Source organism: Pseudopipra pipra, chromosome 1, assembly GCF_036250125.1.
Source record: "Pseudopipra pipra isolate bDixPip1 chromosome 1, bDixPip1.hap1, whole genome shotgun sequence".
Classification (NCBI taxonomy): domain Eukaryota; kingdom Metazoa; phylum Chordata; class Aves; order Passeriformes; family Pipridae; genus Pseudopipra; species Pseudopipra pipra.
The window spans coordinates 116,870,234-116,886,451 of record NC_087549.1 but is presented as its reverse complement, the minus strand read 5'-3'; the positions used below and the strand labels follow the sequence as shown (position 1 = coordinate 116,886,451).

The 16,218-nt window shown below is 40.5% G+C and overlaps 1 protein-coding gene across 8 annotated transcripts in view; it reads left to right on the top strand.

Annotated features, from left to right (window-relative positions):
• The window catches only part of UBE2E1 (ubiquitin conjugating enzyme E2 E1), a 58,246-nt gene that overhangs the window by 26,611 nt on the left and 15,417 nt on the right, over positions 1 to 16,218 (top strand). For all 8 annotated transcript variants that reach the window (XM_064673072.1, XM_064673064.1, XM_064673056.1 and 5 more), the window contains one exon: positions 9,679 to 9,811. In XM_064673072.1, coding sequence (XP_064529142.1) covers positions 9,679 to 9,811 — 133 coding nt within the window. The remainder of the gene's footprint in view (positions 1 to 9,678; positions 9,812 to 16,218) is intronic.

Genomic DNA, 16,218 nt, shown 5'->3' with positions numbered 1-16,218 from the left:
AAGAAAATTCTCTTTTAAGTCTCTTGAAAGTTTTGGAGGTTTTTAAGCTTTTGCCCTCATGTCAGCTTCAGAATATTTGTAACTGCTGCAGTAAATGCTGATTAGCTATTGTGACAAGCTTGTGTCTGCAACTGTTATTAATGAGAACAACTCGCAGTGGTATATAAACAATTTTTAGTGAGTGCTGTGTAGTTGGCTGGCAGCTGTGCTGTATTACAGTCTAGGTAATCTTCTTTTACTTAAAGAAAGTAAACTCTCATCTTAGATTTCTGATAAAATTTCTAGTCTGTACATGCCACAGTTTCAAAACTCAAAGGCAATGTTTTCAAATTACTTTTCTGCCAGATAATTTTGATAATTTTGATTTAGAATTGTGGAAAATCAGGAAAGAGATGCTCTAGGTATTGCGGCATAACTGAAAAGATTTTGTTGTTGTTTTGAAAGCAGTAACCCAATTTCGGTTTTGTATTGGCTGGTCTGTGTAATTTTGCTGTTAGCACCTGCAGTGAAATAAATTAATCCCAATGCAGTGGTCTTAGTTTATTTAGTTTAAATGTAGGAAAGGAAGTCTAATGGAGGTAAAGGAGAAGGGGAAGACATTTAGATTAGGTTTTTTCTTTTTCTTTCTTGGTTTCATGTATGATTAAGATATGTCCTTCAAAACATACTGTATTGATTAGCAACATAGTGTTAGTGGTATCAGCATTGGTATGCTGATGAGAAGAAATATAATTATGTGAAGCCAAGATACTGGGATGGCCTGATCATTAAGTGATGTTGACTCTATCTGTCAGTGATCTAATGGGAAGGAGACTCTCTTGTTGTTGATTGGCTGATGGATTTGGATTAATTTGTAGCATGTTTTTTGGGTGAGTTGGTTTATTGGTAGGTAGGTGGTGGGACAGTTTAGAAGCATGTGGTACATGAGCAGATTTTTTCCAGCTTAAAGTTGCATGTAAACTAGTAATCTTAAAATACTTCATCATCTGTTTTGGGTACAGACTTTAAACAGGATTCCTGCGGTTCAGTGCAAGAGAGACAGTAGTGCATCCTTTACCCTAGCAACGCCAGTGTCTGTTCACTTTAAAGTAGCCCTTTTCCTGCCCTTGGAAGTAAGAAAGCTAGCTTAAGGAGTCAGTTGGATGAAGCCACAAGAACCTTGTCCTTATTTGTTTGAGGAAGTTCGAGAGTCTTGTCTGCTTTCAATTTTCAGCATAGCAGGGGCATCTTGCCAAGTGTTACACATCATCTTTAACTTTCTGGGGCTGTTTTTTCCAAGCTGGTTTGTAGCTGCTGTTGCCCTTATGTTCTAACTCGTTTAGGGTATGCATTTCTTGATCTGCAGAATTACTAGTTATAATGAAATCAATGCAACAAAGTGATGATCAAGTCAAAAATAAACAGTCCACTATGATAGCTCAGTGCTGGATACCTGGACTTATGAAATAGCTGGGATCCTCTATTTTTTTTCCTTGAACAGAACAAGTGACTTCTGAAGAGAGAGAAGCCTCTAGATCATGTGGGTTCAAACTTAGCAGTTGTACACTTTATGTACTACAGGGTGCCTGAATATTTATGATGTGTTGGCTGGTTTTTTTATCTGTTTATTGATATCACCTTTCGTATTCCTGTATTGATAGGGACAGAACAGGAGGTGGGCATGAAAGGCAGAAACACAGATACAGGTCCGAGCTTGATTCTGGAATGGCAGGTTAATTGTGATGGATTTCTGTTTTCCCTAATGGATAAATCATGCTATTTAGGGAGGAGCCCTGTGATCATTCATTGTAGCACATTTAGGGCTGCTTATGGGCAGAAAGGAGACATTACTGAACTCTTTAGTTGTCAGAGGGGGTAGTTTCTGTGCCATGTGTAAAGAACCTACTATATCCCAATACGTGCCAGCAGGAAGTAGAAGTTTTGTTTTCTTTTGAGGAGTACACCACATTTGAGATTAGTGGCACAAGAACTTTCATATTTATTAATAGTATTGATTGTCTTTTGTTTGTTTTTAATTACAGGTCTGTCAAATAGATGCTAGGCAACCAGTTAAAGAGTTTGCTTTATGAAAGCATTAAAATTGCAGAAACAAATAGATTTGCTAGTTATATTTTTATACCAATTTCATTCCATATACCTGTTGGAATGTGAAAAGGCCCCGAACAAATAGTGTAGTCGGAGAAATAACACATTTGTGAAACTGCCTGGTTTTGGTTACCATTTGTAAATTACACATCTGTGTCATAAATACTAAATTTGGAAATGAGGTCTGATGTGTAGGAATTTCTGTTCCCATGCTGGCAGTTAATAGTCTGGTTGACAAATGGCAGGAAGGAAACTGATGTAAAAATAATACAAGGTTAAGTTGGCAGAGCACAGATTCTACCACCACATCTTGTCACTTTAAGTAAGACATTGCTAATTGTTAGGTGAGTCAGATTCTCTGTTACTCTCTCCCAATTTGTGTTACTGTTTCTTGTACAGGGTATTATTTAATGGGAAATGCAAGGTCACATATGAGACATTTGAATTTAATATGTAGTTTTTGGTCATGGTGTCAACCTAAAACTAGGAGGCAAAAAGGAAAAGATTTGCATACGATGAAAATAATTTCATTGACTACTTAGTGTGGTATTTTCTGTGTTTGCATACTGTACATACTAAAGTCTCAGATTTGCAGAAACAGCCTCTCTGCAGTCAAGTTAGACACTGAAAATGTTCCTGCATGTAGGGGAACCAACTTCCAGTACTTTGCAGTAGAGAAGGCTAAGAAGAAGCCCCACTGCAGGGGAAAGCGGAAACCCTTGAGAGCTGAGCAGGCTGGATTTATTATCAATTTTGGAACCAATGCTAAACGGATTAATTTTTCTTGAATCTTTTTATGAGGACTTGCTCTTAAATTGGAGTGATTATTGTTAAACTAAATAGAGCTGCAGCACACTTCTGAGAATATCATAAGTCTCCTCCTGAGCTCCCTGAGGTCAAAACTGAGATTTTATTTTAAATCTTTGAAGCCTGGTTTAAAAATCAAACTCTGCAGTGAAATTGTTCGGGAGGGTTGGCCTTTTCACCAAGTAGTTTAGTAGTAATATTTTGCAGAGACTGAAATATTTCAGGTGAAGGTCCTAAATTTGCAAATACTCCTGGGCATTTCTGTTTCTGTTGTAATAGAAAAGGAGTGAGATCTTGGCTGTGATAAGACTCTTTGTTGTTGTGCGATCTTATTGCCAAGTATTTTTTGTGTAAATTGGAAAACATAGTCCTTTTTTTTCTTCCCACAAATAAATCCTTCTGATCAGTTTTCCTTGAAGTCCCGTAAATCCCTGCGTAACACCTTATCAGCTCCATTATCAGAGCTATTTAGTTATTTATTTCCTTTTTTAACCTAGTAAGAAAGTAATTCACTGCACCACTTATCCTCCAGTTTAAGTTTTGTGCAATTTTTCAAAGCTCTCCAATTTTACATTAGGCTGATACTTAAGGGAAAAGCCTTCCCAGATGCTAAAACAGAAATTTTGTGCCTGAAAATGAACAGAAGAATGATATTATTTCTAACACAATTCTCTGTTAGAAATGTGGGGTTTGTGAGGCACTTACACTTGTGCAATAATATTGTGACTGCCATTTTAAATTGAAGACAGAAAGTACAATACTTTCAATGAGTTACGAGAAAAATAATAATATTTGCTGCTTTGTACTTGAAAACCATGCCCCGGAAGGTGCAACGGAAGGAAAACTAAGTTCTGTTTTTACAATTTTGTTTGGATTGCTGTAGCAATGTAACGTTCCATCTTTGCTCACTTACTTTTCTTTCCCTCCTTTGCTCTCTTCTTATGTTTTAACTAAACCCAGCTGCAACTTTTTCTCTTGCTGTCTTTTCCTTCTATCTGTCACTGAGCCCATAGGAATGTCACCTATGCCAATCCATCATTTTTAGCTAACATTAATACAGAGGAGCAGCTTGATTGCGCGTAATGACAGGGGGCAAAAATGGCCACTCTGATTCATGTAGGCACATGGTAATCCAGTATATTGCCTCTAACTTCCCATCATCGCACAGGAGGGATTTTCTTATGTTGTGATTTTTTTTTCCCTTTCTTTTCCTTTAATTTCCATTCTTTGACTAAAAATGGAAGGCATCCCACTTTTAAAATACTTTGCAAAAAAAATGGCAATTAAATGCATGGCCCCAGGTATCCTTTTAACTACTACTGTTTTGTTCTATTTGAATTTCTTCCTAATAATTGTGTAATGTTTTAATGCTTATTTTATAATTGGAAAACCTGTGTAAATTTCATACAGGAGTCTTTGGATTGTATTCTAGCAGGCTTGGCATAGTGAGGTCCTGGCTGTGAATGGAGTGTCTTGGTGCTATAGTAATAAAAATAATACATTTTGGTAGCTAAAGCATATGCAGAAGGTGACAATTGATTTCTAAAATTAGAACTGTGCATTAATATGAAGGTTTTGAAGTGACGTTTGGGTCAAAGGCTGCTTTTTTGTTTGTTTGGGTTTCACTCTGTTCTGTGACATTCCCATTTTTAACTCAGCTTGATTAAAGATCTGTAGAGCAAAATTTCTTTGAATGGGGGATTTTGTGTGTGTTTTTCAATGGCTAAATTGTCATGCTTCTTTTTGAACTGGTGATCTAGTACTTGATCACTCGGGTGATCTTCTGGGGTGCTTTTGCAATCTCTGCACCAGATTCAGCCTAATAATGTGAGTGAGCAAGTTTAGTGTGGCCCCACCTAGTGAGCTACCAGCAAAAAAAAAAAACATATTTAGCCTGGGGTCAGGAACAGGGTGGACTAGGAAGGAAAATCAAGGTGCACCAGAACTTCATGTGAGAATGATATGCTGCCTCGCTGGCAGTCAAAATTTCTAATGCATTTTGGGCTTGCATCTTTGGAGAAAAAAAAAAAATGGAAAGGGGGAAGGAAATAAAGGGCAAGAAAGAGACCTAACATTCAACTAAATATTTCCCAAAGCTAGTAGGTGATGAGTCCATAACCAAGATGCACTTCCATGTTCAGCCATTCACTGTTTCTTACTACAAAATAAAGCAACAGGAAAAAAAATATTGATGTTGCTGTCATGGTTTGTAATGGTACAGCTTTATTTTGGAGATCATTAGATTCTCTGCCACCTTGGAATTCCCATGTGCCTTAGTATGTTGTTTGCTTTCTGATTTGAGCTATGTCCCTTGGAAAAGGTCATGTCTGCAGTGTTTTTAGAATTTATATTTATTTTCCCCAAGTGTGCAACTTCAAAACAGCTTAGCTACTTGCATCAGGCTCTTCATGTTCAGGTCGAAATAGCCTCAAAAATAGCAGCTGGGGATATGAAGTAGTTGGAGTATGAGTTCGTGGTTTTGTTACTTGTGGTTTTAACTGAAACATATTGTAGGTTTTCATTAGCTGTTATTTCCTTAAGCATAACATGAAATTGCACTTCTTATCACCCTGATGGATAGCAGTCTCTGGCACTTCTTAACTGCTCTGCTAAATTAGTTAGCTTTTAAAAGGAATATATGCTGCTTTGATATATCAGGGTATTAACCTAGTGTCTGTACCATTTTGATTTATTTATCACTGCAGTGATCTGCTATTGTGTGTTTTCTGTATCTCAGAGAAGAGGAACTAAAGTATTTGCCAGCCTGAAATTTCACTAAAGGGAGCACTTACATTATCATTTGGTCAACCCCTAGAAAGGACCAGGTAGTTTCCAAATAAACTACCATGTTGTCATAAACAATGGACTCTTTCTGAGTCATTCTCCTGGAAAGTACTGTTCAGTATGTTCCCAGGGATTTTTGTACATTAGCTATATGTGGTGAGCACCAAAAAGTCCTGCCTTCCCTCCATGGCATAGGTGTACTTCAAGTGATTTGCCCAGGGGTGCCAGGGTGGAGGAGGAAGCTGAGTTTGTGTGTGCAGAGTATCAGGGTGGTATCACATAATGCAGGCCTGTGGTGGAGGTTGTACCTGGATGGCTTAATACGATAAAGCCACACAGGCTGGGTGTTCTTGCAGACTATCTGTCATTTCAGCCTTTATAATTCATGAAGGGGGGGGTGTGGGGTGTGAGTATGTGTGTGTGTTCCCTCCACGAACACCGAATCTCTGAGGCACAGTCCTGTGTTTACCGTTGCTCAATACCACAGGGCATCTGCAGCTCATTTACTGAGGCATCATTCTGTTCCCCAGCCTCTGCTGCAGGCATTTATAATTTACCTGTTTGGTTTTTAAGTTGAGAAAGAATATGGCACCTGCCAGCACAAGGAGGCAGAGCAAGATCAGGTTTTTCCAAAGCAACACAAGGCTGGATGGGACTTGACCGCTGCAGAACTTTGAGCCTGGTCTCACCTGTGCTGAGACTTTCTCTATGCCTTGCATTTACCAGGAGGTAATGCCTTGCATTTTCCTGCTTCTGGACTTGGAAAGTTAGGTAGTCCTTGAACAATACCTTGGCACTGTGCAGTTTCCCAAGGAGCGTTTCTGTCATAACATCTGTCCAGAGCATAAGCCAGCATCATTGGGAATGATCAGGAACAGTTGCTACAGTGGGTGCAGCGCATCTTCACTGAGTATATCGCTGTTTTTCCGAGGAAGAGAGATGTCAGTTGCACTGCTGCGTAACACGTGCTGCCTGGTAGGATAATAATGGGTTGGGATCTTTTCAGTCTTCTTTTGGATGTCATCTTTTACTCTGCATTACAGCTCTTTTACTCATTTCTTTCTTTGGAAGTGAAGAGGTTGTGGGCTGCTGAGTTAATACAGAAAGTTGTTGCTCTCTACGCTTGTCTTGCAGTGTAAACAATTTCTATTTAATTGGTGAAGATTGTCTTCACAGCGGTCATATGTTGCACAGCTTCAAAGTGTTGTATTAGTAGATCTAAACACTTAATTTGAGCAGTGGTGACATGCATCAGGCAAGGTGGCAGCTGTGCCTCTGAGCCCTGTGTCTATGCATCAGTAAATTCCATTTTGAAGCAGATAATTGCAAGGATTTTAAACAAAGGATGTAATCTTTAACCTCTGATATCTCCACCAAAAGTTAATGCCGCTGCTCTTACGCTGTGGTCCAGCATTGTCACTTTTGTATTAAGCAGTAGGTCTTCATGAGCTGTTTGATATTACCTAATCCTAAATTAAATCTGGGCAATATTCTACTCTGAAGCTGGCTTGCCTCTTCCTCTTTCAGTCTTTTCTTTATAAGAAATCAATGTTAATGTGTAAAAATTGGACATGTACAGCTGTTTCACTCTGTTAATTGAATTATGAAAAGCTTAAAAGGTAAGCTTAGTACATCACTGTTAAAGCCTACTGATGTGCAACAAAGATGTTGCACTCTTAATATGGAGGTCTAGCAGTATATTACTTCTGTGCAGTGATAGCTCTAATTGGAAATCTAATAGGATACAAGAGATTTCTAAGACTATTACAAATGATAATATATTATTTTTTAAGTCTGTGGGATTTTTTTATTGACAGTCCTTTGGGCTGAAGCTGGAAATAAAATGCAGAATGTTGAAATATTTCTCGTTGGTTCAGAGGACTGTAATCAGTGCTAATCACACATCACATTTCTTGAGTTCTGAAGTGCTCCCAGTTGCCAGTTCTCATGATAAAAATTCCAACAGTAAATCGGTGCTAACAAAGCTCAAGTACCTGTTCCCTCTCGGTAGCTCCATCTTTAGGGGAGGGAGGGGAGGATGATCTCTGGTGCAACTTGCAGTAATGACAGCATGTCAGTAGGTTGCTAATGTATATATAAAGAGGTGATTCCTTGGAGTGGTGGATGAGAGTGCCCCAGAGAGTCCTTTTCAGTAAGTTTGCACAGTTAAGTTGGTGTCTTTCCAGAGGCAGAGCTTCCTGTCGAAATACAACACTCTTCCAGTCTAATGCACAAGTGGTAGCTGGAGAGTACTGAGTGTCCAAATATATAGACCTGCATAGGACAGGGACAAGTCATTAAGGTGGAGTGGGATGCCAGAAGTGTTCAGGATAGAATGGCTTTTACTTTAATTTAGTACTGATCTTGAGCTGCACAAGGTTTCATGTTCTGGGGAGAAAAATCTTTCCCTCGTGGCTGGTGCATCACTTTACAGAGAATCTGTCTCTCTTTACTGCTTTCTTACATGCTTTCCTGCTCCTGGAAGCATGCTTTTAGTTATAGCTTCACTATTGTTGAAATATCTAGCACCAGCATATTGTGAAATTTTATTATTAGTCTAATCTGAAAATAAAATTTTAGGTATGATAACAGAACTAATTCCCTTTCTCCCTCCTGATTCCCCTGCTGTCAAGAACATGTTCACCAGTACTGTGAAGAGCAGGGGAAAAAAATCATGTCTCTGATCACCGAAGTTACTTTGACAATTTATGTTTTCACAATCGTATTTCTATTTGTAACATTGTTACTAACACTTAGCGATTACTCCGGTTCCCTGCACCTTAATCAAATGCATATTGTCATGTATATATTGAATTTACTGGATTGCCTTCCCTCCCGAGTAATACTGCTCCATGATTGTTATATTATAAAGAGAGCCCGTTTTTATCCTTCTGTCTTATAGTAGCTTTATTAAAAGAATGGGGAAAGAAGACCAAGGCTGGTTTTCATTATATTAGGAATGTTAAGATCTATTCCCTTCAGAACAAGGGGAGAAGAGGTTTCCAAAGCCATGGTACACCCATGATGGAAAAGGCTGTGTCAGCACCTCCCTGTATGCAAAGGGAGTTTTCAGTTCTTGCATCTTACAGATAAAATACTACCATAGCAGCACAGAATGAAAGAGGCAGCAATGGAGTCCTAAACCATTAATGGCTTTATTGGTTGAGCTGTACTTACATGACATACGGCACACTGCAGAATACAAGTGTCTGAGGATCTCAGTAAAACTAATTTTCCACAAGCAGACGTCCTTTAGTTTGTACCACTCGTAGTGAGCTGCTGGCAGGTTAGGGAGAATCTAGAGTTAGACAAAGCTGATTTGAGAAAGTACTGTTTAATTCCCTTACAAAAGCCGTTCCACAATGCAAATAATATCAATGGGGTTAAGTTCACGTAGCCTCATTTTAGAAATCGGTGTAGCAAAATGATAAAAGTGTAGAAAATTCAGAAATTTAAGAGCATCATTATGTATTTTTCTTCCTTCAATTATACTGTGAGCCTTGGTTTAGCAATAATGCAGGAATATATTTTAATTTTAAAGAACACGTAAGATAAAGGAAATTAACATAAGTCCTTAATTTATTTAGTATGGTCTTTAATGTGGTACAGTTTTATTAAGACTGAGAAGGAAGAGCCGTTTCTGAAATACAGTGGGAAATTGTCCCTTGAAACTTAATTCTTTGTTGTGTTGATAGTGTAGTATGTTTGGGAGTAGTTCTGGGCAATGCTACTCTTATAAAGGCCAGGAGAGAGAGGCTGGAAACTATGCCCCATCCCTAGTTTCTTTGCTTTGCTAAGCAGTCGGGAACACTGATAAGTCCAGGTAAGATCTTTGAGATTTTGGAAGCATTCAATCTACTTTTAATCCCTGTCTCTACTTCAGGTTGTGTATGAAGAGTAACACTGAAAACTTTTTTCCATATTATACTTGAAGAATGTAAGAAGTCATATTTATTTGAGCTGTAATCATATTCCTAAACAATTTTGTTTTTTATCTCTTAGTGCTGGCCCCAAAGGTGACAACATCTACGAATGGAGATCAACTATTCTAGGACCTCCAGGTTCAGTCTATGAGGGAGGTGTTTTCTTCCTTGACATCACATTTACACCAGAATATCCTTTCAAGCCTCCAAAGGTAAGAGACCTGTAGCTGATGCCTTAAGTCATGAATGCTCAACAGACCGTTGAGTAGCATGCAGTGTTAATGGAATGCAGCCCATTTGAAAGTCATTCTTTTTAAGAACAAACTTAAGCCCATTTCAAACATTACACAGGTTTCTATTAGCTAATGTTAACAGCTTTTCAAGTCCTCTTGATCGTTATTTTGGACCTTGTTTTCTTTTTTCCCTGCTTCTATTCATAAGAGGTCCAAAGCAATTAGTGCAAGCACTGGGACAGGACTGGGAAATTGAGAAGTAAATAAATTTGAGGAGAGGAGAAAGGCTACAAATACTTGTTTCTCAAACCACTTGGGTACTGTAAGCATAAGTTACGTGTGTTTTGGCCACTAAGGTAATATTTAATTAGTCAGTTTAGTTGGACACTTGTTCACCTATTTGTACAGTAACAAACTTTCTGTAGGTGTATTATATTTGTGAAGCTCTTACCTTCCAGTGTGTTTGTGTTCCAGTGTTATAAGGCAAATACCAGTGGAAGTGAATGTTATCTTGTGGTTCCAATACTTGGCCATGGGAAGAGTGTTAGGTTACCAGAAGAGGTGGTTGTGTATACACTCAGTGTTTGCCTTGTATCTGAAAGCATTTATGTACATGTTTAACTTTCTACTTAAAAGTTGTTTGATTCATGAGATAAATGCCGACAACTGCCCCATCTTCAGACTTTGCTCTAGTCTGCAGTAGAAAGGATTTGTCATAGTTCAAGCCATCAGTCCATCTCAGCAGAGACAATGCTAATTGGTCATGCAAGACAAATCAATACAAGCTTGCCAAATTAAAGAAACTTTTTGACTTTTTCCTAGCATAACTTGAGGGTTTCTGGTAGTATCAACAGGACCTTAAATTCCACCCCTAAGATAGGACTCTGATTCACAAGCAGCATGGTCCACCTTGGGGCATGTCTAGTGCTTTCCTACTGACATCTGTCTATCCCTTTTTGGAGATTCTCTGGCATCACGGATAGTTCTCTTGGGTTAGAACTTAATTCAGTTTAGAATAGTTTCTCTTTTTCTTTTTTTCATTAGTTTGTATTGAATAATTTATTGTCCAACCAACTATATGCAGTTTATTATGTCATGAGCCCAGGACACATTTAAAGAGGAAGCTTTTTCATTCCTATGTGTGCTTTGTTACACCTTTGCTTTCTGTGCCGCAGGTCAGAAGCATTTATCACCCCAGGCTTATCCAGACTCGTTGCAGAATCATGAAATGGTTTGGGTTGGAAGGGACCTTAAAGATCATCCAATTCCAGCCTCCTTGCCATGGGAAGGGATGTCTTCCACTAAACCAGGCTGCTCAAAGCTCCATCCAACATGGCCTTGAACACTTACAGGGATGGAGCATCCACAGCTTCTCTGGGCAACCTGTTCCAGTGCCTCACCACCCTCACAGTAAAGATATTCCTCCCAGTATCGAATCTAAATGTACCTTTCTAATTTTAAAACTGTCACTCCCTTTCTCTGCCCTTATAAAAAGTCCCTCTCCAGCTCTCTTTTAGGCCCTCTTTAGGTACTGGAAGGCTGCTCTAAGGTCTCCACGTAGCCTTCTCCAGGCTGAAAAAACCCAGCTCTCTCAGCCTGTCTTCATAGGAGAGGTGCTTTAGCTCTCTTGATTGTCTTCATGGCCCTCCTCTGGATTCACTCCAACAGGTTCACATGCTTCTCATGTTGGGGGCCCCAGAGCTAGATGCAGTACTCTAGATGGGGTCTCACGAGTGCTTGAGATTGCCCCAAGACAGTTACAGGACCTTGCACATGGCCTTCTTAAACTTCTTGAGTTCTGTGTGTTTGGGCTTGTCCAGGAGCTACTTGTTCAGGTCTCTTTGCCTTCTCTGGCAGGTGGACCCCATCAGTGCCCAGCAGACAAGGTTTCTCAAAGCAAGTCCCATGGTCTGAGTAGCCAAACACCCAGCTGGAGCATCAGTCCTGTAACCATTTGTTGATTCGCCAGATGCAACTGGCCCTTTTGAACCCTTTCCCTTTGACCAGGAGGATTGATAAAAAACAGTTCTTTCCTGTTGCTCCCAGGGCTCTGTAATCCTTCTTGACACTGCCAAGACTGCTCCTGGCTGTATCACTGGTGCCCAGGTGAAACAGCAGCAGTGGGCGATGGCCAGTGGACTGCACAGGGCCTGGAAGCCTGTCTGTGACATCCCTGTTATGAGCCCCTGGTGAGCAGCACATCTCTCTAGAGAGTACATCAGGTCTGCACACGGGTGCCTCCGCACCTCTTCAAAGACTCTCCTACTACTGGCACCTGATGCCTTCTCTTAGTTGCGCTGGTTGTTACACAGGGAGTGGATGGGGCTCCCTTACCCAGTTCCATGTCTTTCCTGACGTCATGGGTCTTTCCTCTCCAATCTCAGAGCAGCAAAGCAATTCTGCAGAGGCAAGTCAGGCTTTGAGGGGAAGTCTCTTCCTTCTGCAGGTCCTTGCTGTGGCAAGCTTCATTCTTCTGCATTATTGGCCCCCCTCCCTTCCCTGTGTGCTGATGGGAATGCTTCTGGCTGCTTGGCTGCACGCTGTGGGTCCTCTGCAGACTGAGCCTGGAACCAGCTGTCCAACTCCTGCTCAGCAGCCCTGATGCCACACAGCCTTCTCACTACCTCCTACAGCTCAACCACCTGCTGCAGGAGGTCTTCCACCTGGGCACACCTTTTGCAGGCAGATCGGCTGCCTGTCCTGCCCCAGGAGAAAGGTCTCAGCACTGCCTTGAGCCTGAGGTCTGCACTGCAGCCTCTGCCTTCAGCAGCTGCATCGGGATGGAAGCATCTGCCACTGCAGACAGTGCAGATGCCCCAGGCAGAGCTGCAGCCTTTGCTCTCTGAGTGCCCACATTCTGCCTTGAGGGTCAGGTAGGATCTCTTACAGGACCATATTGTAACTACTGGCGATATGGAGACAGCCTTATATGCCGAGTTCCCTGATGCAGAACTAAATATACAGTTATGTCATACAAGCTCAGCCGTGCTTTCTGCTCTGTGCTTCTGACAGGAATCTCTTTATCTTTGGATCTAAACCCTCACCCAGATGAAAAGAAGGGTGGGATTAAAAAAACAAACAAGCACCACTTAACGAGGCTTTAAAAGACTAGTTTAGTGGCCATTCACTGTATTGTAGCAGTCTCTCTAGCAAAGTCCAAGTTGGTTTACAAACCACGTATATGTATGGAAATAAAATATATATAGCTTCAGTCACATTGAGATGGGATATAGGAGAAAGCATAGTGATGCTCTAATAGAAGATACTTGTGCTACATGAGTACTTCAGGTTTAAACAAAGAGCCTTTCTTCGCTGCTTCTGTGTTAACATCTACACTAGTGTTAATAAATGGTAATGTGGAAAATATAATTATCCTATTGCTCTTACTTTATTCCTGCTATTTTGTTGTTTTCAGATTGTCCCAACTACTTGCAGTGACCAGTAAATACTGTTTGTGGGTCATCTCGAAGTGCTAGGCTAATCTAATTACCATAGCCTTCCTTTATATGTCTTTTAGGGCAAAAAATAAAGAAACAGCTGGTTGAAACAAAACCCAGTGTATGACTTCGATGATAAGCACTAGCAGAGCAGTAATTTTAGAATAGAATGTCATTTTAAAAGCCTGAAAGAATGTAATTTTAAAAGCCTAAAAGCTCTGAAAAGATTAAACTCTCTAAAGAAAGAGGACTAGTTTCACTTGAAACTTCCTTGGTAAGCCTTGTAAAATCAGTGGAATAAAACCTCTACTGCCTCCTTGAGTCTTTGAGGACAGTCCCTCCTGTGGGCTGCCCGGTGGTGAAGTGCCTGTAGTTAAACACGTTTCACAACCTGAAAATGGAATGTCATTAAAGGATTTACTTTCTTAAATAAAGCAAGATGAAAATGGTCATCCTGGCAGGCTTCCAAGCCCTTAGGAATATCCATGAGAGAAGGTGCTGAGGCGTAACCACTGTTGACAACTGCTGTGTGGCTGATGAGCATCCTAGAGATGTGTGATAAAGGGTATACAGGTGCAGCCTTTGAGGACTGGGTCTAGCTCCAGCAGAGGGTTTGATTCAGTATGTTGGTGCAAACATTTTTGGAGAGTCAGAGGACTGTGCTGGAAGTGATATTAACAGATTCCTGGAAGGATATAAAGAGGGACTGCACTACTGTAACTTGAGGGTGGAGAAATGAAAGGTCTTAAAATTTGACTTGGAAATACATTGCATAATTCAAGGAACTTCAGTGGGAGAAATCTGATAGAGGGACAGATACTCTCTTTCATGTCCTAAATATGTATAATGGAGTTCTTTTGCATTTATTGAGCATTCCATATACCACTTTGAAGATTTTAGTGTTAATCTGTTCTCTACTTCTTATGTTTTCTCATTTTGTGTGGTGTTCTGGTTTTGCCTATGTCTGAGATAGCAATTGAATTTGGCACGTGCTGGGTGGGCCTGGATTTAGGAGAATCCAATAAACAAGTATAATTAGAATTTAAGAGTTCAGTACTTGTACTATTACAATGGACATTTTCCCCAGAGTTATATTATAGTTGGATTAGATTTCATTTATTGAGGTGAAAACAGTAGCTTGTGTTGACCTGGTGTGTGTGCTTTGATCATTTGTATTAATAACCTCTAACCACTTCCTTCTACCCACTCCTATTCTGCTACTTGTGTAAATTAACCTCTGCTATCACTTCAGGGTAAGGTCGAGAATAGCTTCTTTTATGTCTTTTCAAAAGCTGTGCTTAACTCTGTGTAGTTACTGCATTAATGTAATCTCAGGTGGGACATTTCCAAAGGATTGTTCAGTTGCACTATATTTTTCTGCTATTCTACATGCTGTTCTCTTTACTACCTTCTAAGTAGCTCAGTTTCTTTTGATTTTGGTCTTAATCTGCTAGGTTTATATGATTTTTTTTCCTCTTTAAGGTGTAATGAACATTTACTTCAAATATTTTTGTTTGTTTTCAAGAGGGCCTCCAATTTCTCGCCCTCTTCCAGCTCCATTTGGGTTCCCTGCATGGCTGACTTTTGTACCGTCAGCAAAAATTCTAAATGGCAAACAGCTGGACTACATGTTTCTAACATGATCCCAGTTCTGACTTGCTGCTTTAAGTGAAAACAAATTTAGATTTTTCCCACAGTGTTTTGGTAGAGCTCCTCTAGCTGGAGAAAACTGCTTTTGGTGCCATGGATATATCCCTTAAGAATTATATCTTACGGTGTGTTAAAGAACCAGCATGTTCTGCCAATATATGGGAGTCCCTTCTTTTGTTTTTGCTTTCCCCTCCTTCATGAATAATAATTAAAAAGTAAGTCTTACTTTTAAAGGCAAACAGGATTCATGTTTTGCTCTCAGTTATCAGTCAACTGGACTGAGAGACTGCCTACAGAGTATTCAGCTTTTGTGCTGAGCATCAGGATTAACAACTTTCTGTCTTTACAGATTAGAATTGTTGACCTCTGGTAATTTGGTCCTTATTGTATCTACTTGGAAATACTCCATGCTTCCCCTTCTGGAAGTGTTTAATCTGTCAAAATTCTTACCTCGTTTACATTTAGAGTCTTCTTGGAAGGAGACCAAGGATGCAGGTCAAATAGAGAAACACTGAGCAAGCAATGGGGCTGGGCTGAGGCTGCTCGGCAACCCAGGGCAGAGCCGCCACCAGCCACTGCAAATGCCACAAACTTCTGTTTTGCCCTGAACAGTGTGGGTTGGGGCAAGTACCGCAGAGGCAGGTCCGCCCTCTGCTCAGGCTGATGCACGTGGACTTCCACATGACTGTAGGGAGTAATTAGTGCTTTTCCTCTGAAGATTAGATGATCTGGGAAACAAAGGTCACTTTGGTTTCGTGTCTGCTATTATGCCTCTAAGGTTCCCTAGGTAGAAAGCAGCAGGGGTTCTTGGTTTTGGAGTGGCAGCTTGTTGCAGAAGGTGTGGGAGGATGACACATCTCTGCTCTCTTTCAGTCATTTTGCTATTCCCACCCATAATGTGCTAACGTGCAGGGATTCGGGGTTTCCTTTGCTTCCTGTTTTAATCCAAAATCCAGGAAGCTCACAAGACACAAAGTGTAAAGTCTCCCTAAGTGTGCAGTGTGGGTGTCTCCTCTGTGACAAGGAACCGCTTTTGCAAGTCCAAAAATAGCCTGTGTGCTCTGTGCATTGGGAGCATTCTTGATAACACTGCATGGATTCAGTGCAAAGGGACACAGCAGGCACCAGGGTTTTGTAGCTGTGTCATCTCACCCTGTGTCTGCTTCCCAAACCAGTGAGAGCAAGGGTCACAGGCAAAATTTTTGCATCAGAAAGGCAGTAGAAAAAATGAAGGTTGACTGGCAAGTTTTATGTGTGGGCTGGTCTCATGTCGAGGTGAAGCACTAGTGTGTTCTTGTT